At 35.3% G+C, this 26,170-nt stretch overlaps 1 protein-coding gene across 10 annotated transcripts in view; it reads left to right on the top strand.

Annotated features, from left to right (window-relative positions):
- Positions 1-26,170, top strand: part of CRPPA (CDP-L-ribitol pyrophosphorylase A) — a 283,342-nt gene that overhangs the window by 79,117 nt on the left and 178,055 nt on the right. For all 10 annotated transcript variants that reach the window (XR_006889770.1, XR_006889773.1, XR_006889771.1 and 7 more), the window contains exon 5: positions 5,464-5,509. Coding sequence is in view for 6 of the 10 variants with exons in the window: in XM_046669718.1 (XP_046525674.1) it covers positions 5,464-5,509 (46 nt within the window). In the remaining 4 variants the exon portion in view is untranslated. The remainder of the gene's footprint in view (positions 1-5,463; positions 5,510-26,170) is intronic.

Genomic DNA, 26,170 nt, shown 5'->3' with positions numbered 1-26,170 from the left:
TGTGACCTTTTTTGAAAAGAGAGTCTTTGCAGATCTAATCAAGATCATCTAATTAAGATGAAGTCATCCTGGCATAGAGTAGACCCTAAATCCAACATAGAAGAATAGGAGATGAGATACAGACACAGATAAAGGGAGAATGCCAATCAGGATGCAGGCAGAGTATGGAGTGACGTATCTGCAAGCAAAGGAAGCCCAAGGATGACTACAACCACATAAAGCTAGGAAGAGGCTGAGAAAAAGTTTTCCCTGAAGCCTTCAGAGGGGCTCATGGTCCTGCACATACCTGGATTTCAGACTTCTAGCCTCCAGGACTGTGAGAGAGAAATTTCTGTTGTTTTAAGCCGCCAGTTCGTGGCACTTTGTTGTAGCAGCCCTAGGAAAGTAATACACATGCCAAAGGTGACACCCTCTTAGGCCCAGAGGGATCATCTTGATAGTATCACTTTCCAAACTGGGAGGGAGGCCGGAAGGCCCACTCCTATGAATGACGTTTGAATAATGATGTTCCTCAATGGGATCTCGGATGCTAAGAGGGCATGTAGTGCAATGGACTGGGCAAGAAGTCTCAAATGGCAGTGATGAGGTCTTAATTAGGTACCACATTTCTTCTGTTAATTGAGGTGAAATTATTTTGAGTGCAAGTATTGTAGTTGTTTCAGGCTCCCTATTTCCTCCTCCTGCCTTCTGTCTCTTGTCATCCTCCACCTTTTTCTTTTTTGATCTTCTTTACATTTTCCTAGATGTTGATTTAGCCTCTTTTGATGACATTGTATGAGTTGTCTTTAGTGTAGCTTCTAATATAATTAACTTTGTGGTCTTATCATTTATTTCACTTGCTGTTTAAATCAAAGCAATGGAATCTGCACTTTGAAATTAGTCTTCTAATTCTATGCCAATTCCAAATGTGCTACCATTTTTAAAAATTTGAATATTGAAAAATAATTTAGTATAATTATGCTAAAACTGATACTAAACTCAGGTGGAAGGACCAAGTAGCTGGAACATGATTGAGAGATATGATGCAATGAAAAATGCATTTCAAGAGGCATTTCAGGAGCCGGCTCCGTGGCCGAGTGGTTAAGTTTGCGTGCTCCACTGCGGCGGCCCAGGGTTCGGATCCTGGGCGCGGACATGGTACTGCTCGTCAGGCCACGTTGAGGAAGCGTCCCACATCCCACAACTAGAAGGACCTGCGACTAAGATGTGCAACTGTGTACAGGGGCAGTTTGGGGAGAAAAAGCAGAAAAACAAAAAGAAAAGATTGGTAACAGTTGATAGCCCAGGTGCCAATCCTTAAGAAAAAAAAAAGAGGAAGATTGGCAACAGTTGTTAGCCCAGGTGCCAATCTAAAAAAAAAAAAAAAGAGGCATTTCACTACCATAAAACTGTAAGACAGGAGAGAATTCTGAGCCAGGATGCCTTCCCCTACCCCTCAATAGTCAGAGAGTTCACCACCGTAGTGGTGTGAGGAATGCCTAGAAATTTCTCATTATTGCATGTAGGACTATTATTTCAATTGCCACCAGAAATCCCAGGAGGGTTATTATTTTTTTTTTTACCTACTTTTTTCTTTTTTGTAGAAGTAAATGCAAAAAGTAAACATTCAGAGTTGATGCCAGCTTTCCTACAGTAGCTCCTCTGTGTCCTGGAAAAAACATCAATTCTTTTCAAATCACCATGCAGGATAGAGGACATCTCCAGGAATGACTAACTCCCCCCCACCCCCCACTCCCGCCCCGAGTCTCCTCTAGAGTGACCAACCACAAAGAGGACAGGACTGACTCTGGTAATGGGGATTGACTCTCATGCCTTCTCTGAGGAGTTGTGCTTTGCCAGACCTTAATGAACACACTCTTATTTTGGTGGAATTTCATGTAGTCTACATAAGAACTTCCATTCCTTTAATTTATGTTGTACTGTAGTTTTGTGCCAATATACTGAAACACTTGGTCACTTACTGCACTATGCAGACCTAATTGAATAGACTTCGTTTCTAAATGTTAAAACCATTCTTAAAGCATAAAAAAATTTATAACCATAAATTTTAAAACTATAAAGTTATAACCATAAGCCAAAATTTATAATTCTTATTGAAGAAATCCAACAACTGTGTTCCATTGTCTGAAAGAGCTTCTTTAGAAGGAGTTTCTGAAGTGTTTGAGTCATCACAATATTATTGGAATGACTGACTTTTGAGGATTTCTTTTGATGGGAACTACATTTTTGAAGATCCAAGTGTTCTAGCATCTTTGTTAAAAACAAAAGACACAAAATCTTCTCACTTTTTGCTTTTTAACCTCAAAAATACAATGTGGTTACATTGTTTCTTTTTAGAGGTTTTCATCTAGTTATCCAGTCTGGAGGAAAGAATATTTTCTGGGTAGACATAATGGATGAAATGGAAATAAATATAATAAATGTCCCCCAAATATAAATTTTTATTTAATAAACATTCTATATCTTTAAAATTTAAGATCTTCTGACTTTCTTCTCATTATTGGAGTTACATATTCATTTTCCTATGAGGTAAAAGATGAGAGAACATTAAGTGTAGTCTAACTTATGTAAGATGGTGACAACTAGACTTTTCTCTGAAAAGTCTGTCTAATTTACTATATTAAGTGTCACCACAGATAGAGCAACACAAAATAGGGGTCATAGTGTCCCTTGGAAGTCACCTTGAGGTAGCTGAGAGAGCTCTAGTCTAGAAGTGAGAAGATGACTACCTCTGTGGCTCTCAACTTCAGGTTGCTCTTCTATTGAATATACATTTACGTATACATATATATATATATTTTTTTTTGATACACATTTTTCTCAGATGAAATGTTTTATAGAAGCACAGTCAAACAAAACAGACAAAAACTGAGCTTAACCAGGTGAGCAGCAGATGTGGGGCCCAGAGCCTCAGCTGCATGGTGCGCCTCCATCGGTCTTCAGGTGGCCCGTGAGCCTCTAATGAACACAGTGTGAAATTTCTTCCATCACTACAGGGTTGATTTTTTTTTTAGGTAACTATTTTCCATGATAAGGTATTGTGCAAGGTCAAAGGAAAACTACAAATCATGCTGACAGAAGAAAATCAAAACTGCTTATTAAATTTTTTAAAATTAAAAATAAGGAAAGGCCAACTCATATTACTGTAAAAGTTTGATGGAAAAAATAACTCATTATCTCAGAATTACAACATTTTCAAGTACTATTCCCTTTGAAGTATGTTAGCTGTTTTATTTAAAATAAGATAAGGCTATTTTTAAACACAGTACTTTACAAGTTTGTCACAAATATTTTGTAGTTTATCTTCACTAAATCAGTGTTGAGAAGTGTAGTTGAGGTATTCACTAAGGCTGTATGTAGAAGATATTAATAAAAATCAAAAAAGCTTTAATATGTATAGTGGGTATCCCCAGCCTACAAGAAAAAGTATGCAAAAGAAATTCTTGTTTATACAATTATTTAGTATGAGTGGAGAAAGGACCTGTAGGTAATAAAAACATATATTTTATTTATAAGACTGACTCCATTGCAAAAATGTTAGCCTTGCAAGTGTGCTAGATAAAGCATTTTAGTATTTGAGACCAATTTTTCTTTAACTTGAAAAACCCATCAAGATCTATTTGAAAAAAAGGAAGATATTTACACAATTATTCCATTTTAATTTAGAATGCAGTTTTACCCCTCAAAGCAGGAAGGAATAAAAAATGCATTATGGTAATGAGGCATCTTCCCATTAATTTCTCCCCCGAGTTTACCCCACACAGCAGACAATTATTATTGAAAACAAGGAGTCTCATTTAAATTGCAAATATTGAGGCCTGATTTCAGATATCTAGTTAACTTTGTATTTTCAAAAAAATAAAAGAAAAACTTATTCAATTCTTATAAGAAAAATTTCTTCACCAAAATGTAGTCTCCACAGGGTGAGTTCTTTTGTTTTTGTTTTTGTTTTTTTGAGGAAGATTAGCCCTGAGCTAACATCCACTGCCAGTTCTCCTCTTTTTGCTGAGGAAGATTGGCCCTGAGCTAATATCCATACCCATCTTCCTCTATTTTATATGTGGGATGTCTCCACGGCATGGCTTGATAAGTGGTGTGTGGGTCCATGCCTGGGATCTAGACCAGAGAACCCCGGGCTGCTGAAGCAGAGCGCATGAACTTAACTGCTGTGCCACTGGGCTGGCCCCTCCACAGGTTGAGTTTTGCTCACTCTTTTCATTGCTCTATTCCCAGCACTTAGAACAGGACCTAGAACATAGTGGTTATTTGATACATATTTGTTGAATGAATGAATGAGATCAATGCATTCTTTAATTTGGTAAAATTCGTAGCATGAACCTGTTTTCTATTTTTTTTTCCAGATAATAGAATTGTGTTGAGGATCAGTAACTGTAGTCCTAATTTTGGTTGGCATGTGCTTGTTTTAGAGATAATGCAGCCATGTCACATTTGATTTTCAAATAGATTGCTTGAATGCTTGAGTGACTTCCCAGCTGTCTTACAAATTAGCTGCTACTTTGATTCTGGATTGTAGGGTATAGTTTTGGACCAGGATTTACCTGCCAGAGAAAGGCATAGCAGGGGAATCTGTTTTGGGTAGAAATGCCTGAACCACTTGAGCTGAACCAAGTTTCTCTGCAAGTTTAGTTATGAGATAAGCTGGAGGAAAAAAGCCCAAATTATAGGTGCAGAAAAGTATTAATTTCGAGAGTATTTCTCAAAGTGGACTTTTAGACTATTTCTATAGTAATCATCTGGACACTTGAATGATGAGCTCTTAAGACCCTAGAGAACTTACTTGTATAGTTCATTATTTATTGTATTTTCCCACCGCTCTGAGATATAGGAGAACTAATTCTGCAGTGCAATGCACCTGACACGCTCTGCACCTGAGCTCATTGGCTGTGGTCTGGGAAATATCTGCCATAGGACCATGGGAGGTTATATTACAAGGAACAGGTTATAAACACAAGGAGACCGTATGTTCTTAGGGAAAGATCATGGTTGTTTGTATGTATATGGTGGTACCCTCTAGGCTCTTGGTATCAGAGCCATGTGTTAATAAAAAATTTACATGGTGGACCTTGTCTGGGTGAATACGGATATATTCATTTCAGAGAGAAGTCCCTCTTAATGTGAATTGACTTTTGAGAATGATCTCATTTCAACTAAAAATGCAATTTGGTGATTTTTGTTATGCATGCTTTTGCTTCCTTCCCTACAACGTAAAAGCTTATTATTAGATAGTATTGCTAATACTCTTATTTAAACACCACGTTATCTTTCATATATAACTTCAGTTATATTGATAAGATTTTGGTAACCACTGCCATATAATATCTCTTGTCAGTATTATGTGTTTATGGTTTCCCCAAAATCAAGAATTTCCTTGGGGGCATAACTTTATTGCTTTTGCATTCCTTCCTGCTCTGTTAAGTCTAATGAGGTTTATCTGTCCTTTAGGTGACCTACAAACGAGATCTGTATGCAGCTGAATCGATTATTAAGGGTATGTTTGTCCTTGTGACTGTCAGTTCCTGTGTTTCAACAATGTAAGCCAGTTCAGAATTTCTCATGACATTTTAAATCCCAGAATTCTCACAAGTATAAATGCCTGTAGGCCACAGAGCTCTGTGTGTGTGTTTTTTTTAAAGTAATTGCATTTCTTTTGTTTCTCCTGCTTATGAAATATCACTTATCATGATTTATGTCACATTCCTTTCAATTTTTATAAAGGAAATACTTTATTAATTTGAGAAAAGTATGGGGCATTGACACTATTAGAAGTGAAAATATTTCAATAAATTTATAAAGATATTTTATTATTACCCCTAAGGGGACTGGCAACACCTCTTTCTCCGGCCCCCGCAAACACTGTCATGTCAGTACATTAGATAGCATCTTTCATATGAGAAAGAATTCTCCCAAAATAGAGAAACTGGACTGGGCGATTTTTAAATTCCTTTTTGGTTCTGATAATGATTACAATTTTATTACATAATTTTAGCCATTACATGGGTAATACCCCCTTTCTCGTTCTTTTTTCATCTTTATGACTCTAAGATCCCAGCTACACAGAGGTAGCTTTTTTAATAATCAATCAGTATTTATTGTTGTGCTTAATACCATGCTAGGAATGTAATGATGCACAAAGGACATTCATTCTGTATTTTTGCAGCCTCATCATTTAAATCGGAGTTTTGTGACCTCGGCACTATTGGCATTTTAGGCTGGGGGATTCTTTGTTGAGGGCACTGTTTTGTGCATTGTAGGTTGCTTTGCAGCATGCCAAGTCTATATTCACTAGACGCCAAAAGCATCTTCCCTCCCTCCCTCCCCGTCCCCTGGTGTGACATCAAAGATGTCTCCTGACAGCACCACTGTTAAATATATATGGTTCTAGGAAAAATCGGGATGCCAATCTTGAAGCAAGTGTGGTGCTTTACAATTTGTTAGTAACTGACTCCTTCAAAAATGGATTAAGGATAGACCTATGTACTCAGATTTTGATTGAGAGGTAAATTTCTGAGTTCAAACTTTGAAGTGGAAAAAAAATACTGGATCTGAATTCTGAATGTATCAGTTTATTTGAAAATTTTGGGAAAACCTGTTTAACAATCAATTGGCTTCACATTCAGAAAACTGAAATCTTTTCTCTGATCATGACATTCTACATTTGTAGCTTACCCTCAAGTTTTTTGTCCTTCAAGTATATTGTGTTTCAAACCATTAATATACTGTAATTTGTGCATTTGTGTATCTGTGTATGTAAACAGATCATCTATAGCTATAAATCAAAATGTTGACATATATTTACACATGAGGCAGGCAATGTGTAAACATTACTCTGGAGAAATTGGGTAAACCATGATGTGGTTGGTTATGTTCTCAACACAAGGAAATATAAAACTCAGTTTGGTTTCTTCACAAAGTTATATATTTCTATTACCTAGGTCAAATGGAAATGACCTATTTTGTAAGTTGGTAAGTAATTCAGCTGAGGATTCTACACATTTCAATACTTTTCCTATATATTCTCAGAGCAGCCTTCTTATGTAAAAGCCTACATTTTCAGTATAATTGCAGGGGCTATAGTTTTGGAAACTTTGCAGAGAGAAATTGTTTTTCTTGTTTAGGTAACATGTTCTAGTATGCTGCTGTTATTTTTAAAATATTTAAAAAATATTCTACTTTTATTCTCAGGAAAAGTAATCTGTCTGACTGGATGTAAATAGCTGATTTAGGTGAATAAGCTTCAAGCGTTTGCTGATGCTCTAGGGTTTGCGTTTCTAGTAACTTCCCAGGGGATTCTGATGTTGCTTGTATACTTTGAGGACCACTGCCTTTGGGCCTTCCTGCTTTCAGCGTGGGCCTCTAGACCAGCAGCTTCGTGATTGCTTGAGAACTTGAGTGCAGAATGTCTGGTCCCACCACATTAAATCAGAATCTGAATTTTAACAAAAACTCTGATTAGTTTGTACATTAAATTCCAGAAGTATTCCTTTAGGTGGCTCTTCACAGTCTTTTATAGTTCATTTCTTTCTAAATAATATCTTTATTGCATTAGGAACTTGAGGTCTTATTATGCTTTATCAGCTCCAGATGCTGTATGCTCATGTGAGATTACTGCCTGCCCTCATGATTTGCACTAAGATCTCTGAGGCCTGATGGTAGAAATTCCTCTGGGCATAGGAAAAAGAAAACTCCTCGATTTTTTAAAAGAAAATTCCCAAATATAATATGGTACATGGCAGACTAACTATCTGAGCTATATATTCACCTGTTTGCCTTTTCCTAGCAAATGCTCAGAGTATTTTTCTAGGTACTTCTACTACACAGCGTTTGTTGGGTACTTACTTGGTGCTAGACATTGTTTAAAGCATTTATCTCTTGCTTCTCCAGGAATTCAATGATGTAAGTAGTGTTATTGTTTCCATATTATAGGATATTCAAGAGTTCTAAGCAAATACTAATTTAAATAAGATAAAAAATATATTCTTTTTTTCTTTTAAGATTGGCACCTGAGCTAACAACTGTTGCCAATCTTTTTTGTTCTGCTTTTTCTCCCCAAATCTCCCCAGTACATAGTTGTATATTTTAGTTGTGGGTCCTTCTAGTTGTGGCATGTGGGACCCTGCCTCAGCATGGCCTGATGAGTGGTGCCATGTCTGTGCCCAGGATCCGAACTGTTGAAACCCTGGGCCGCTGAAGTGGAGCGTGCCAACTTAATCACTTGGCCATGGGGCCGGCCCCCAGAAAATATATTCTTAACTACAAGTTCCTACCTTAGGCAGTTTACCTTTTATACAGTTATTCTACCTTTTTTTTCTGAAACAGAAATTGTTCAGATTCCCCTCTTTGAAATCCTTGGCCTACGTGTGTTTTGGAATTTGAAATACTTTGTATTTTCAGAAGCTACTGCAATACATTGTATATTATATCTCATTACCAGTGGGATTTGGGACCTCTGAATGAAATGTATAATGCATGAATGTTTATGCTCAATGCAAGAAAAATGACTATATAGAGCTTCTATCCAGTTCAAGTTTAGGATTGGTTTTGCCACCAAATCTACATATAAAAACAATTAAAATTTTTTTTTAATGTTAAGAGCTTTTTGGATTTCAGCATTGCCCATAACTCAATGCAAACCTCTTTTAGACTGTGATTCAATGAAGGCGTGAAGAATGTTTCTTCTTTTTTCCTTTGTATCTTCTAATATTGAGTTGAATTGAGTGGTATGTTGAAGGGTGCAGCTACATTTTTTTCCCTTAGAATCTAAGGCCTTAAATTATGGGAATAGGTGCCCTTCCCTCCCACCTTACCACTCTACCTGCTTCCAGCAGATGCATATTGGAATCCAGTGTTTCTATCCCTATATCATTTATATGTTTTTTCTTTTTTTAGAGAGATGATATAATATTGGAATGTATGCATTTTTGTCAAGGTTTAAAGCCAGGACTTGGAGCACATGGCACACTCATGCCAGGTGCTTTATGTATGTCATCTCATTTATTCTTTACAATAATGCTGTAACAGGTGATACATTTTGCAGGTGGGAAAACTGAGACTGCAAGAGATTAGGTACTTTTGTCTGGATCAGACAACTAGTAAGAGCAAGATCCACAATTTAAACCCAGGTCTCCCCGCTCCTTAAGTCTGACTGTACTCTGGAACATGGCCACTTTGCACCTCTCAGTCGTGCAGTTACTCATGCTGACCACTGAAGTGGATACTAGATTCAATACCTCCCTTTGCTGTATACAGCAAATGATTTATAAAATTCAGCCTGCCTAACTCTGATTCTGTTGGATTAAAACTGTATCTTCAGCGGGCCTGATTAAGAGTGCTCACGTAATCGTGACTGAAGATATCTCCCAGTGCTGTGCTAAGCACACATTAGTCTTCTAGAGAATGTAGGAAAATATCTGATATTGAAATGGCAGATTTCTAGACATGACTAGAAAAAGAGGAAAAGTTAAAATTCAAAATTAGAATAATAGTTTTAAAATTATTGGTTGGGTACTATTTAGGTTTTTTGTTGTTGTTAATTCTGGCAGTTTAATCTACGTTGTCTAGCCATAACATTTTTTCCTCTTTTAGGATGGAAGTTTTTTCCATGTTGTGATATGAGCGCTTAGTATTCTGTAAGTTGTCTTTTCTGAGCTTCTTTTTCACTTGAATACCAATTATTGATGGTCAACAAATTATATTTTAATGAAACTATTTTTTTGTTTACTAGTTTTTTTCAGACTATAAAACATTTCTAGGATAAATGTCATGTCTTACAAAAGCATTTTGTACTCAAATTTACTTGTCACTGGGACAGTGTGTATATTTTGGTCCACATTAATTTACATCCAAGTCCGTATCTTTAGTTGAGTATGGGAATTTCCATGTGACTAACTTCAGGCATGCTTTTGACTAAAAACCCCAAGGTGTGGTTTATAGCAAGACTAAAAGTATTTTCTTTTATGTTGTTAGATGATTTTGATTTTTAAGCTTTATTTACTTTAGTGTCAGTACATTTACATGGATTTCCATTTATAGTGAACTCTTCTATAATAGGAAACATGTATATAAAGTAGGACACTCATATTTGTCTTTCACACAGTTGTCTGCATTGAACAATGTAGTTAATCACAAATTTACTGTTATGTGAAACACAACTTTCTCAATATTCCTTTTTCTGAAGTAGAGAGTTGGATTTGGTTATTGTTCTTGCATGTTTAACCCTTTTAGGCTTCTAGTGTGAGAGAAATTTAAAACACACACTTTTCTAGGGAGTAGTGTGATTAATTGGCTCAACAAGACTCTGGGCTGGCTGATAAGTTTGTAAACAGCTGCTTAACAAAGAGGTATTGTCCTTTTTTGTCACGCAGGCTGGTTGAGCCCACCCAAGCCTGTTCTGCGTGCTCAGACCTACCCAAACTATTAAAGTGGTAACAGATGCCAGTGGGAGCATACTTTATCTAGATTTACATATGCCATACCAACAGTCAGCCCACACTTGATTTAATAGGCTGACCATATCCTGGCAAAAAGATCAATATTCTAAAATTTTCTAAGAATAAAAACCCCTATGGAATTTCTAAATAAAAGGTTGGATTTGTTTTCTGTAATTATCCTTCATCAAACCTTTTAATGTATTTAATTTTGTGGCTAAAGAGTGTTTTAAAAATAATTTTATTCTCTCTTGGTTATGATTGTACAAACCCAAGTAAGCTAGTGCTATAAAAATGCCTCATAGTGCCTCTTTTCATATGGTGGGTTATATGAAAATGGAAAAATAACATAGTTAAAATTGAAAATCATTTCATTGTAAATGGTTTTAGTTAATATTAGTTACAATTAGTTAATATTAATGTTCGTATAAAAATTTATGTCTTTTCCCAGTCATTATGTAATGTTTTCCATTTGTAAGCATTTACTTTATTGTAAAGGAAATTGACTTTGATTTCTCAGAAATACAACATCTCATATTGGTTCAGAAATTTAGGCTATATTCGGAAAATACATTGTTTTGAACATGAGTGATATAAGCGGATTTCTTTCAATGTTATGTATTTATGAACAGTCAAGCCATAAATTCCCATATGCCTGCTTTTTTATATTTCATATAGTTGTTTTTTTTTTAAATTATACCAGTAGGAAAGCAATTGAATCCTTTTGTGCTTATACATTGAAAGTAGCTGAATATACTTTTAAATTGGCTCTGACTTAAAGGAATAAAATAAAATCACATGTGAATAAAATTGGTGCAGTGTTACTGAGAATTAGGAAGACTCATTGTGTTACAGTTGTGTTTTATGCATATGAACAAACTAATGCCTTAATTCTTTAGTGATCCTTTAACGTTTTCACTTAAAATCATGGCGTTTTAGGTGCAAAATATTTTTAAATCTTTTGAATTGAGTTGAAAAGAGGAGAAACTTTAAATCAGGTTTTTTACATCTGTAATTGGACAATGTTCTGCATCTGTGGTATGTCCTCATCAGGTTTTTCTTGTTAAATACCCGGTGATGGCGCCATTGATGTTATTAACCATGCTTTTTGCACAATGCAAAGTGACAGCTAAGATTTACATAAAAACTGTAATTTTTGATGTGTCTGGCTTTTGACTATGATAGTTCATTTTCCAGATTTTCACATTAATACCATAACTTCTTTTACATAATAGTTTTTGTTTTTTACTCTCTTGAAAATAGTACTGTGACTCTAACGCGAATCTGTGAGAACATTTGCGTCAAGCTTGAATTAGTAAGAACGTTTGAAGACTGCAATATTATGTAATAGCGTTTGGTTTCCTTGGAATCTTATGGTAAAAAACCCCATAAATTGGGAATTTAAATATTTGGGTCAAGATTAGAGAAAGTAAAGTTCACTTTTTTGTTTAATTTTATAATTTCCTTAATTTGTCATTAGTGAAATAGTGAAATTCAAGCATAGGCAAGTGAATCTGTCATGTTCAAAAACTTCTAAGGCCACAGTGAGGTATTAAGCAACTGGCTAAACAAGACTTGATAGCAGACAAAAGCAGCCAATTATACTTCACTCTGATGTAGGTAGAAAAAAACAACAACAGAAACTCCAAGCTTGGCATTTATGCTCAAAGCAGTAATACATTTTACAAATATCCTGATGAGTCACTAGCCTTAGAAAACTGCATTTGCTTCAAATTTATTTCTCTCTTAACTAACTCAGAAGGAATATATACTTTGAAAAGTAAAAAAAAAAAAAAAAAAGTACCACATCATTTACTTGGAAAAAGGTAATATGCTTACTGGTAGAAACATGTGCAGGAGACAAGATGTCACATGTCTGCTCTGTACTTTGAGTTGTGAGTTGGGAAACTTCATCCTGTATTCAGTGACTCATTTAAAAATGTGGTTTAGATCTGATATAAAACATCTTTTTAAAAAATCTGCCTAGGTACCATTGCCCTCCAGTTGAAACTTGTATGTACAGTCAACAGTAGAGCTAACTTCTCAGACCACTTTGACCTCTAACATGGGTGTGTATGGTTTTCTTGCCAGTCTATTTACTGTCCCTGTTGTCCACTTGTCCTGTAGTCATGGCTTGTTGGCTGCTTTTCTTTTATTTACTGCCTGTCTTCACCCTTCCTGTTCCAATAGCTTCCTCTAATCGAGGTGTGTGGAGAAACCTTAGGCATCTTGCTATAGATTAAACTGAGACAGGGACTTTAAGGCTCAAGAGTGGTGATTCTGTTTAATACTGCTTTAAAATCTCCTGTGAGGTGTAAAAATGGAATCTAAGGTTAGCTTTTGACTCAAGGAATTCAACAGGAGGATGAAAGATAATTACCTTCACTTTGAATGGAATAGAGTTTGAAATGCCTTTTGGAAATGACTGCTTTTGGATTTGATAGTTGTTTCTTATTTACCTAAAAACACTAAAATTGTGGGTCAAGTGGTCAGGATAGTGGATAGTGAGACCTGATGGCAGAATCTCGTGGCGTTAGGTATTTTTAAGAAAATTGAAGGCCGATTTCTGGATTTTTTTGTCCACTTGCTTGTGGAACTAACCTAGTACTTAGGTTTATTTTTCTCTCCTCCATGGTGTTTAAAAACTTTTGTAAATTAAAAATACTATCTTGAACACTCATGAGTCCCTAGTGATAATTAATTGATGGATGCATATGTCTAGATATTACTTGCTCCTTGTTAATGTATCAGTGGGTCTGTATGGTAAACAGGAAGCTGTGCATATTAGATTTTACATATTACTGTTTTGTGAAGTTAGATGAAGAGACTCCCAAATTGCATCTATTTCCTAATTCTTGAAGGAATACAGTATATTTTATGTGTACCTAAAGATCCAGTGTTGAAGGAGAAAAAGAGGAACTTTCAAAAGATAAGCATGTTACAAATTAGATTTTGGCCTCATTCATTAACTTTCAGATTTATACATTACACCTCCTATTGCCTATGAAGGACTTTAGTTAGAATAAAAACATTGGAATTAAACATTTATGAAAAAACATTGTATATGAATATGTTTTGGTTAACCATGTATCCTAACCAAAGGTGGCTAAGTATTAGATTGTTAAACCCAAGGACTGAAAGCCCTGAAGAAATTCCATTGTACTTACAACTTGATTGAAACTTGTGAATTTCAAAGGAAGTTGACAGATGAAGCTGTGATACATTCAAATTTTGACTTTCAGGATACCATACTTGCAGTTCTTTGATGCACTCTCCAGGGGAGAGGGTTGAAATTCTGATTATGTTCCTACCTCTGCCACTCTCCACTCCTTGAGGAGCAGAGAAATAAGGAGAGGCAGAGGAGCATCCTTGGCTTGGAAGAACCTCCCTGTTTTCTCTTACTTCCTCCTCTTGGAGCTAATAGTATGTAGCTGTAGGATTGAAGGGTGCTGCACAAAAGGACAACTGACCAACTGACCTTCTGAGAACCCATCCCCCCCATTTATATCCTTATGTGCTTCAGTGAATGCTTCATTGGTTTTTTATATTGGACAGTGTTGTCTTCTCTAGTACATTGTAGACCAATGAACGAGCTGAGACTTTTAAGTCGCTAAGCATCTGATTTAGGCTATTGGATGTTCTCTTGGAGAGTATTCTTAACTAATACTTGATTAAGTATGCAAATGAGAGACAGTGTGACTTTGATTTTGAAATTTAAAGGTTTAGATAGTCTCTACTATTTTGGTATAAGATGGATAGCATTGTTCTGTCAGATAAGCAGCTGTCAACCACAATGTGCTCATGTTGTATGATTAAGGAGGCATGTAATAGGCACTTCATTTTCACCATGTTTTGTTGACTCTATGGTGCCATTGATTGTAAGAAGCAATATTACTTTTTTTTTTTAAAGATTTTGTTTTTCCTTTTTTCTCCCCAAAGCCCCTTGGTACATAGTTGTATATTTTAGTTGTGGGTCCTTCTAGTTGTGGCATGTGGGATGCCGCCTCAGCATGGCTTCATGAGTAGTTCCATATCCGCACCCAGGATCCGAACCAGTGAAACCCTGGGCCGCTGAAGCGTAACGAAAGAACTTGGCCACGGGCCGGACCTGACAATGTTACTTTTTATACGATTAACGAAGAAAAAATGCTGCCTATTAAACTACAATGTAATGTTTTATTTTCACTTGGAAACTTTTTTACATTTATTAAATGAGCTCATATTTATTTAGGTATAGATTTTATTACACTTGTTTATATGTAGAAAGGCATAGGTATAGTTCTTGTTATGGGTGAGTTGGAGCAGGAACATTCCACACTATTTCTCCCACTGAATGAAGCTATAAAACCTAAACAGAATACATGCAACAGCTATTTGAGGATTCTGACTAGAGGAGCAGGAAAGGACTAGTGTTTTTCCTCCTTTTTTTTATTTGACTCCAATGCTTCAATGTTTAAGCAGTCATGTGGCAGTAGTGGCACTGACGGTGGCTACAGTGGGGACCCAGAGGAGCCTAAAATTGAGAAGTGAAAATTCCTCTTTGATTGGAGTTGCTGTGGTTACAAGAGGTGGGGCGAACAGTGTTGTGTTTTTTTCCCTTCTGTTTTCCTGTTACTTAGCTTTTTGGACACAGGTGTAGTCATGGGAAATGTGTGGCAAAGTGGGGTAAATAAAGCCCCAGCATTCTGGTGTGAGTACTGAAATGGGATACATTCGGGAAATGGAACATAGAGTAGAGATTATGGTGAGGGAGGATATTATCCAAATATGCAGGATATGATCCAAAATCACTTGGCATGCAAAGGACTAGGAAAATCTAAACTCACATCGGAAAGGACAATCAAGAGATATCCGTGTTGAGGTAACACAGATATTGGAATTATCTGGCAAATACTTTAAAACACTGATTATACAAGTGCTACAATAAGTAAGGGGAAATCCTCTTGAAATGAAGGATGGAAAGTCTCAGCAAAGCCATAAAAATTATAAAGAGCCAAATGGAAATTTTAGAAATGAAGAAAATACAATAACCAAAATAAAAAACTAACGAATGAGCTTAGAAACAGAATGGAGATGACAGAGAAAGTGCCAGTGAAGTTAAAGCTAGATCATTGGAAAATTTTCAGTCTGAGCTATAGAATGAAAACAGATTAAGGGAAAAAATGAGTAGTGTTAAGCAGCTGTGGGAAAGTAGCAGGTCATCAGGATCCCAGAAGGAGAGGAGAAAGTGCAGTACAGAAAAAACATATTTGAAGGAATTATGGATAAAAACTTCTCAAATTTGGTGAAGGATATAAGCCTACAGATTCAAGAAGCTTGGGTAAAGCTAACATAAGCCCAACAAAATCCACAACCAGACACTTCATAATCAATCTGCTGAAAACTAAAGACAAAGTGAAAATCTTGAACATAGCCAAAGAGGAATGATGCATTACTTAAAGGGGAATAATAATTTGAAGACTAGATTTCCTATCAGAAACCATGGAGATCAGAAGAAAGTAGAATAAGATTTTTTAAATGCTGACACCAAATACTGTTAACTCAGTATTCTATTTCCAGTGGAATTATCCTTCAGGAATAAAGGTAAAATAAAGATATTCTCAGACAAAGGAAAACAAAGATAATTCATTGTCAGCAGAAGTACTCTAAAAGAGTATCTAAAGAAAACCCTTCAAACAGAAAGGAAATGATACCAGAAGGAATCTTGGAACATCAGGAATTAAGGAAAAGCAACAGATTGATAAATAGAATAAACTCATATAATCCTCTTTAGTTTTTTAAACTATCAGTTGAAGCAAAGATTATAACATTTTCTGATGATATGTGTGAAACAGCTACAATATTGGAGATAACTACCACATAAAGCAGGGTAGGTTAAAGGGACTTATACAATGGATAGGTTTCTACATCATACTTGCTGTGGTAAAATATTTAATTCTATGTAGATCTAAAAGGTTAAATATGGGGGCCTGCCCCATGGCATAGTGGTTAAATTCGGCACACTCTGCTTCAGGGGCCTGGGTTCATGGGTTCAGATCTCAGGTACCACCATGCTGTGGCAGCACCCCACATATAAAGTGAAGGAAGATTGGCATAGGTGTTAGCTCGGGGCTGATCTTCCTCATGCCTGAAAAAAAGAGGAAGACTGGTAACAGATGTTAGCTCAGGGCTAATCATCCTCAGCAAAGTAAATAAATAAATCAAAGTTTAAATATGTGTATTGAAATTCCTAGAGCAACCACTTTACAAAAGAGATACAAACAGAAACACAAGAGATAAATTAAAATTGAATGCTAAAAATAAGTTTAAATAAACCAAAAAGAGAGGAGAAACAGAGGAACATTGAGGGAAACAAAACAAAACAAACAATAAAATAATTGATCTAAATCCAAACATAGAAATAATTATATTAAATGTAAATGGTTTCAGTACACCAATTAAAAGATAAGGATTTTCAGAATGGATATTACAACACAACCCCATGATATGCTACCTATAAGAGCTCACTCTTAATATGATGATATAGGTAGATTAGTAGTCATACACTAATCAAACCGGAGTGGGTATGTTAATATCAGACAAAGTAGACTTTAGAACATGGAAAATTATGTATGATAAAGAGGAACATTTCATAATAATCAAAGGGTCAATTTACCAGAAAGACATAATTCTAAATATGTATCTCCCTAACCCCAGAGCTTCAAAAGTTTACTTAGCATGAACTGACCAAAGTGAAAAAGAGACAAGTCCACAATTATAGTTGGAAGCTGCAACACTTCTTTCTTAGTATTTGATGGAATTAGAAGACAGAAAATCAGCAAAGATGGAGAAGAACTGAATAGCACCATCAACAAACATGACCTAATTGACATTTATAGAACACACTGCCCAGCAACAGAAGAACAAACATTCTTTTCAAGTGCACCTGGAACATTCTTAAAGACAGAATGTAATCTGGTTAGTAAAACAAATATCAACAAATTCAAAGGAATTGGAAGCATACAAGTATGTTCTCTGATGATAATAGAAATAAACTAGAAATAATGAATTGCATAAAACCTTCAAACTCTTGGAAATTAAATAACACTAAATCTATATTGTCAAAGGGCAAATCTCAAGATAGGTTAGAAAATATGTTGAACTGAAATAGTATCAGGTTTTTTAGAGTGCTCCTAAAACAGTACTTAGAGGGAACTTTATAGCATTAATTGCTTATTTTAGAAATGAAGAAGGGTCTTGAATCAATTATCTAAGTTTCTACCTTAAGGAAATAGAAAGTGGGGCAAAATAAACCTGAAGCAAGCATTAGGAAGGAAATAATAAAGATAAAAGCAGAAATCAATGAAATTGAAAACAAAAATATTAGAGAAAATAAAATTAAAATTGGTTCTTTGGAAAGATTAATAAAATTGATATGCCTATCAGAAAACTGAAAGGAAAATAGAAGACACTCACAACTAGAAACATTATACATTGCTGGTGGCAGTGCAAAATGGTACAGCCAAACTGGAAGGCTGTTTGGTGGTTCTTATGAAGATAAACATACATTTACCATATGATCCAGCATCCCATTCCAATGCATTTACTCAGGGGAATGGAGAATTTAGGTTCACATAAAAAACTGCTCATGAATCTTTTATAGCAGCTCTATTCATAATGCTCAAGAGTATAGAACAATCCAAATGCCCTTCAGTGGATTAATTGATAAACTGTGATACATCCATGTGTTGGAAGGCAACTCAGAAATGAGCTGTTGATACACAAAATAGTTTAGACTAATCTCAGAGGAATTGTATGGAGTGATAGAAGCTGACCTCAAAGGGTTATTTTCTGTATGATTCCATTATATGATATCTGATTGTGGTGGTAGTTACCCAAATCTATAATGTGTTAAAATAATGACCACCATATATGCAGAAAGACAGTTTTACTATATGCTGAGGGAGAAAGAGAGAAGGTATATTTTCATAGAACTCTGGTGGGCAGCAATTCTAAGATGCCATCCCTATTTCAGAGGCATTATACACGAGGAAAAATGGAAGTTTTAATCACTGAAATATGGTAATTAAGTATTGAAAGTTTGCCAGTTATTTCATTAAAAGCAAAGAAAGAAGACTTCTTATTCTCCTCAGTATAATGCCATTTTCTCTTACATTCTTTTGTGTATTAACGTTTGGAAGAGAAATAAGTATGCTGGAACTGGCAGAGAATCCTGTTTACTCCATAAACTACTATTTGACCCCGTAAGACTACTATTGGACATGTCTTACGTCAATAAAAAAGGTGGAAAAACTCCTATATAGGATGTTGAATTGGGACATTATCTACTTTGTTTTTAGGTTCTGTCAACACATAGAGTGGTTGAGGTCTTAACTCCAGACCAGAGTGTCTAGTTTGAATCCTGGCTGCTCTGTTTCCTAGCTGTGTTGTAATCCTAGGCCAGACATTCAAATATTTATCTGTAAAGAGGGCAAAATAATTTTACCTGCTTCATAAGCTTTTGATTAGAATTTAACATATGTTTATTGTGATACATAACAATATTTATCTGTCAATCACCTAGTGAGAAATCATCCAACGATTTTAAGTTGCTCTGTGCCTCAATTGCTTTTTACTTAAAGGAGGATAACAACATCATCCTAACTACTTATTAATAACATTTCATTGATCAATTAGAATTTAAAGGATTGACTCTAAGGTAGTTTGAACTTGTAAAGCTTAGAAGCTTGTAAATAAAAATATCATTGCTCTTATTATTTCACATTGTTAGTAGTTTAATTTTAAAAAGTTCCCCCATTGTTTGTGTATTACAGATCTTTATGCATCCTTCTGTGATACACCCAAGACCTTATTTTGTCCATTGATCATATATAAAGATACTTTCCCATTGAACAGAAGCCTGGATGGAAGGACTAGTGTACTTTCAGATAATTTTTTTCTGTTTTTTAAAATCTTTCATTGTCAAGTAAATCACAGATACAGAAATCCAAACCAAACATATTTATAGCTTAAAGAATAATACACTTATATGTGTAACAGCACCTAGATCAAACATAGAACATTGCCACCCACCACCAAAGCCCTTTCCTAACCTTTATCTAGACATAACCTGCTCCCTCCTCAAAAATAGGAGCTTATCAAGATTTTGTAGCAATCTCCTCCTCATAATTCTTTTGATTTTTGCCACTCAGACGTGCATTCCTAGACACTCTGGTTTAGTTGAGATACTTTTTTAAATGACATTTTAAATCTCATTTAACCTACAGGTTCTCTATCCCGTTATTTTGCTTATACTTTGTTTTTTGCTGAACTCAGCCCCTTTGACCTGTGGATTTCCTCCTGTTTTGATTTTTAATGAGTGAGTATTCACGTATGGGCATTTTCGTATATTTCTGTATGTTTCTCTGTCCTATAGAAAGTTGAAGCTGAATCTAGAAGCTTGATCAGACTTGTTTTCATCTTTTTGGCAAGACTAGAGGTGTTGTATGTTTTTATCAGATGCCTAAAGTTTGGTTATCTTTTTTGTGGTGATAGCAGCCATTGATCCTCAATTACTAAATTTGTTAATACACTGGGAGGTGCAAAATCATGCTGTTTTAATTCTATCAATTATTTTTCACATGTTAGGGTATTTTCATAAAGAAACACTTTCCCTCATTGACTATTTAGTCACCCAGTGGTACAGTTTATATAGGAAAGGTAAATGCTTGATTATTTTCTTTTATCAGTTTTCACGTGAATGAACTGATTGTTTATCATCCTCTAAAGTCACCAATTATTTTGTGTGTGTGTGTTTGTATAAAGATGAAATACCCCATGAGTTCATACGGGTACTTCAAATTCAATATTGTATCTTGTTTATTCCACGTTAAGAATCAGGATTCTCAAAGACACAGGGAATAATAGAATATTCTGTAAATATTTAGTTGTTTTATTCAATAGTGCACACTCTAGAGTCTCAAAAAATCAATACTAATGCTATCAACCAGTATTATTTCCAAAAAGTTAACTTTTTTCTACATATTTACTCTCTTCCTTTTTTTTACATTGTATCTATATTGTCATATTACATAGCCATTACATACTGTACACTATTAATTTTAGCCCTTCTTTAGTCATAGTTCTGCAAGTAACTATATGTTTTATGCTATCCATAAATCCTTCCATTGATGTCTCTCTGGACTTTGGTTGTCTGAAGCTTGAGCCCTTGTATGTTCCTTAGGAAAGGTTCATGGGAAAATCACTTACTGAATTCATGTTAATAACTGCTTGTGTGCTGTATGTGTGAAAGTCAGTTTTACTTAATATAAAATCCTTGGCTCATGTTTTTTCCTCTTGAACATTTTAAACATGTCTCTTCATGTTTTTCTTGTGTAAAGTCTGATTATCTCATTTTATTCCCTTATATATTTGTTTTTGTTTTTGGTATAGATGACCAAAGGAATTAGTTTTTTTTCTTTAAAGTTTACCAATTTTGCCATAAAATGTCTTGGTATTGGTTTTTGTTGGTAAATATTTGCAGGCATTGATATGTGACGTGCTCTGTGTGTGTGTGTGTGTGTGTGTGTGTGTGTGTAAATGTCAGTGAAGAGTTCTTGAATTATAGTTTTTTGTATTTTCTTCTTTATGTGTATGTTGGGTCATCTTTACTTAAATATTTGTCACTTTCTATTGAATCTTTTTTATCTTTCTTCACTGTTATTTATTTATTTATTTATTTGAGGAAGATTAGCCCTGAGCTAACATCTGCTGCCAATCCTCCTCTTTTTGCTGAAGAAGATTGGCCCTGAGCTAACATCTGTGCCCATCTTCCTCTACTTTATATGTGGGACGCCTGCCACAGCATGGCTTGACAAGCAGTGCATAGGTATGCACCTGGGATCTGAAACAGTGAACCCTGGGCCACCAAAGTAGAATGTGTGAACTTAACTGGCACGCCACTGGGCCTGCCCCATCTTCACTTTTATATTTGTAAAATTTTATGTTTACCTTTTTCTCTTAAAGTGTTACCTGTTAAGTTTATACTTGTGTCATTCATAGCATAGTCCACATTTCTGAAATAATCCTTTCTTTTATTTTGAAATCTTTCCTGAGTTCAGCCACCTAATTTCTGAGTTTTTCTAATTCTAAAATATATCGTTCTTCCATGTCTTGTTTCATTACCTTACTGTTTTTAAGCCTGTTTTAAAATAGTAGATTACAGTTTTGATTGGTTTTATAGGCACATCTTTCTGGTGTGCGCTCATTATTGGTAGAGATGTTATTCTGTTCCTTATTTTCTTTTTTCTTATAATTTATGTGGGGTTTGACTTTGATGCTTTTTCAATTATTCACTTGGATGTGAAGTTAATTTTCTTAAACTTTAAGAGGAAGATAGTTTTCAGAATAGCTCAAGGAGTGCTCTCTTCTGTTGCTTTCTTGTGTCTACAAATATGGACATTCAGTTCTGAGATTTCCTGCCTCTCTTGCCCTCTTCCACTTTTACATAATCTTCTCTTTCTTTTGACTTTATTGTTTCTATCCTATATAATTTTGATTTCACTCCCAATTTCTCATCTAGTTGAACCCAGTACTAGAAGGAGACTCTGGTGTTCCAATTTTGAGAGTACACGGTTCCCTCTGACCTAACCAAGTTGTCTCTGCATTAACCCCACAGAATGTTATTGGAGTGGATTAAACTCTTCCAGTTAGAGCTGCTGTTCCTCATATTTGCCTACTCTGGTTTTAAGTGAACATCTGTTGGCTAACTTTAAGGTTCTTGTTATCCAATGTGTCAAACACTCTGTTTTATTGATTTCGTCTGCTTCTTCCTACATAGATTTCAGTATTTCAAGTCTTGCATCATTGTTGGTGGTTTGTCTTCATTTGGCTGTATTTTGGAGGTTATGATGATCTCTTGTCATCTAAGTTTATTGAAAATGTTGTTAATGGGTTTTGGCTTTGCTATCTGGTTCTGTTTTTATGTGGGAATTTTTGGAGATTAGAAAACTCTGACTCTGCTTTCATTGCCATCTTTCAAGAATTCCCTTTTGTTCTATTTTTTTAAAAAAGTGTTTTTAAGTGTCTGTATTGAATGAAATACTACAAATGAATTGAGATCTTTTTATCAAAAACTTTCTCTTAATTATTGATCACCTTCATTTACTTAAGTGAATATTTTCTACTTACTTCCATATGGAAACAAATAAAATATATGTTTATCTGTATATTCTCAAATGGAAGTAAGAAAATAATATGTATGTGTATGTCTGTGTGTGTACCTATTATATTAAAGTTCAGAAAATATGATTCTTAACTTTCATTAAGCCTATAAAACTTGGAATTAGATTATATTGAAGACTTATTTATTTATTTTTTTATTTTTATTTTTTTCGGATGTACATCATATTTCAAATTCTGGATACATTAAATTATGTTCACCACCCAAACACTAATTATAGTGCATCCCCTCACATGTGAGCCTAATCACCCCTTTTGCCCTCCCCCCTCTCCCCTTCCCCGATGGTAACCACCAGTTCAATCTCCAATGCTGTGTTTTTTTTTTTTTTGTCGTTTTTATCTTCTACTTATGAGTGAGTTCATATGGTATTTGACTTTCTCCCTCTGACTTACCTCGCTCAGCATAATACCCTCAAGGTCCATCCATGTTGTCACAAATGGCCGGATTTCATCATTTCTTATGGCTGAGTAGTAGTCCATCGTGTATAAACACCACATCTTCTTTATCCATTCGTCCCTTGATGGGCATCTAGGTTGCTTCCAAGTCTTGGCTATTTTGTATAATGCCGCAGTGAACACAGGGGTGCAAGTATCTTTATGCCTTTGTGTTTTCAAGTTCTTTGGATAAATACCCAGCAGTGGAGTAGCTGGATCCTATGGTAGATCTATCCTTAAATTTTCTGAGGATACTCCAAACTGTTTTCCATAGTGGCTGCACCAGTTTGCACTGCCACCAGCAGTGAACAAGGGTTCCCTTCTCTCCACACCCTCTCCAACATTTGTTGTTTCCTGTCTTGTTAATTATAGCCATTCTGACCGGAGTGAGGTGATACCTCATTGTAGTTTTGATTTGCATTTCCCTGATAGCTAACGATGTTGAGCATCTTTTCATATGCCTGTTGGCCATCTGTATATCTTCTTTGGAGAAATCTCTGTTCAGATCTTTTGCCAATTTTCTAATTGGATTGTTGGTTTTTTTGTTGTTGAGCTGTATCAGTTCTTTGTATATTTTGAATATTAACCCCTTATCTGATATGTGGTTTGCAAACATCTTCTCCCAATTGTTAGGTTGTCTTTTCGTTTTGTTGATGGTGTCCTTTGCTGTGCAGAAGCTTTTTAGTTTGATATAGTCCCATTTGCTCATTTTTTCTTTTGTTTCCCTTGCCTGGTCAGACATGGGGCTTGAAAATATGCTGCTCAGACCAATGTCATAGAACGTACTGCCTATGTTTTCTTCTAGAAGTCTCATGGTTTCGGATCTTACATTCAAGTCTTTAATCCATTTTGAGTTGATTTTTGTGCATGGTGTAAGGGAATGATCTACTTTCATTCTTTTGCATGTGGCTGTCCAGTTTTCCCAACACCATTTATTGAAGAGACTCTCCTTTCTCCATCGTATGCTCTTGGCTCCCTTGTCGAATATTAGCTGTCCATAAACGTGTGGGTTTACTTCTGGGCTCTCAATTTTGTTCCATTGATCTGTGTGTCTGTTTTTCTGCCAGTACCATGCTGTTTTGGTTACTTTGGCTTTGTAGATACACCACATTAACAAAATGAAGAATAAAAATCACATCATCATCTCAATAGATGCAGAGAAAGCATTTGACAAGATACAGCATCCATTTATGATAAAAACTCTAAATAAAATGGGTATAGAAGGAAAATACCTCAATGTAATAAAGCCCATATATGACAAACCCACAGCAAATATCATTCTCAATGGAGAAAAATTGAAAGCTATCCATCTAAGAACAGGAACCAGACAAGGATGCCCACTGTCACCACTCTTATTTAACATAGTATTGGAAGTCCTAGCCAGAGCAATCAGGCAAGAAAAAGAAATAAAAGGGATCCATATTGGAAAAGAAGAAGTGAAACTGTCACTCTTTGCAGATGACATGATTTTGTATCTGGAAAACCCTGAAGAGTCCACTAAAAAACTTTTAGAAATAATAAAGGAATACAGTCAAGTTGCGGGATACAAATCAATGTACAAAAATAGGTTGCATTTCTATACACTAACAAGGAAGTGGCAGAAAAGAGAAATTAAGAATACAATCCCATTTACAATTGCAACAAAAGAATATAATACCTAGGAATATACTTAACAAAAGAGGTGAAAGACCTGTACACTGAAAACTATAAGACATTGTTGAAAGAAATCGAAGAAGACACAAAGAAATGGAAAGATATTCCGTGCTCTTGGATTGGAAGAATTAACATTGTTAAAATGTCCATACTTCCTAAAGCAATCTATAGATCAAGGCAATCCCTATCAAAGTTCCAACAACATTTTTTACAGAAATAGAACAAAGAATCCTAAAATTTATATGGGACAACAAAAGACCCTGAATAGCCAAAGGATTCCTGAGACAAAAGAACAAAGCTGGAGGTATCACACTCCCCGATTTCAAATTGAAGGCCTATTTTTTAAAAGAGTGATCTTATTCTTTACTTTTTTCTTCTAGAAAATATAGATTTAAGATAAATATTTTATCTTGGCTTCTTGATAGATATATCTAGTTTCTCCCTTATATTCAGGATTTAAAAAAATTTGTTTGCATCCTATTCTAGAGAATGAGATATGAGATATAGTTTTTTATTTAGTAGTGCTAATTTTTATTCAACAGAATGTGTGCATTTGTTTCCAAGGGCTGTCATAACAAAGTACCAGTACCGGGTGGCCTAAACAACAGAAATTTTTCTCACAGTCCTGGAGGCTGGAAGTCTGAGATCACAGCTTTGGTAGGGCTGCTGTTTTCTGAGGCCTCTCTCCTTTTTAGCTGGAGGTCTTTTCCCTGTTTCTTCACATGGTCTTCTCTCTGTATCTGTGTGCAAATTCTTCTTGTAAAGATACCAGTCACATAGAATTAGTGCCCATTCTAATGACCTCATTTTCACTTGATTACCTCTTTAAAGTTCCTGTCTCCAAGTACAGTCACATTCTGAGGGCCTAGGGATTGGAATTCCAACATGCGAATTTTTGGGGGGAACACAATTCAGCCCATAACAATGTATCTTATTTATGATCCTAATACAGAGCCAGAAAACCAGTTAGTGTTCAAAATCTTCTTGTTGATGCCCTCTGCTAAAATGTGGGTATGGTATTTAGATATTATGTTATAAATTGAGAAGCTTAGGAGTTTGTGATTTTGTGGAAGAGAAAGACAAGTAAATTATATAGTACAATGTAAAAACCATAATAAAACTAAAATAAAAATGCAGAACAGTGTGAGAGGAAACATAATTTAGGATGCTAACTTCACATAGATTTGGATTAGGAAGCTTAGAGTTCACAATTTCATGGCTGTGTGACCTTGGGAAACTTACTGGTTTTGTAGACTCACTTAACTCATCTATAAAATGGGGAGAATAATTCCTTCTTTTTGGTAATTGTGATGATTATGTGAAACAATGTATAAAAGTGACTACCATAGTGAAAAAGAAAAGGCAATATTAAGAATACTTGCATAGTATGGCAGTGAATACTGAATAATCAGAATGCA

The sequence above is a fragment of the Equus quagga genome, chromosome 8, assembly GCF_021613505.1.
Source record: "Equus quagga isolate Etosha38 chromosome 8, UCLA_HA_Equagga_1.0, whole genome shotgun sequence".
Taxonomy (NCBI): Eukaryota; Metazoa; Chordata; class Mammalia; order Perissodactyla; family Equidae; genus Equus; species Equus quagga.
This window is presented reverse-complemented; position numbering and strand designations above follow the sequence as displayed.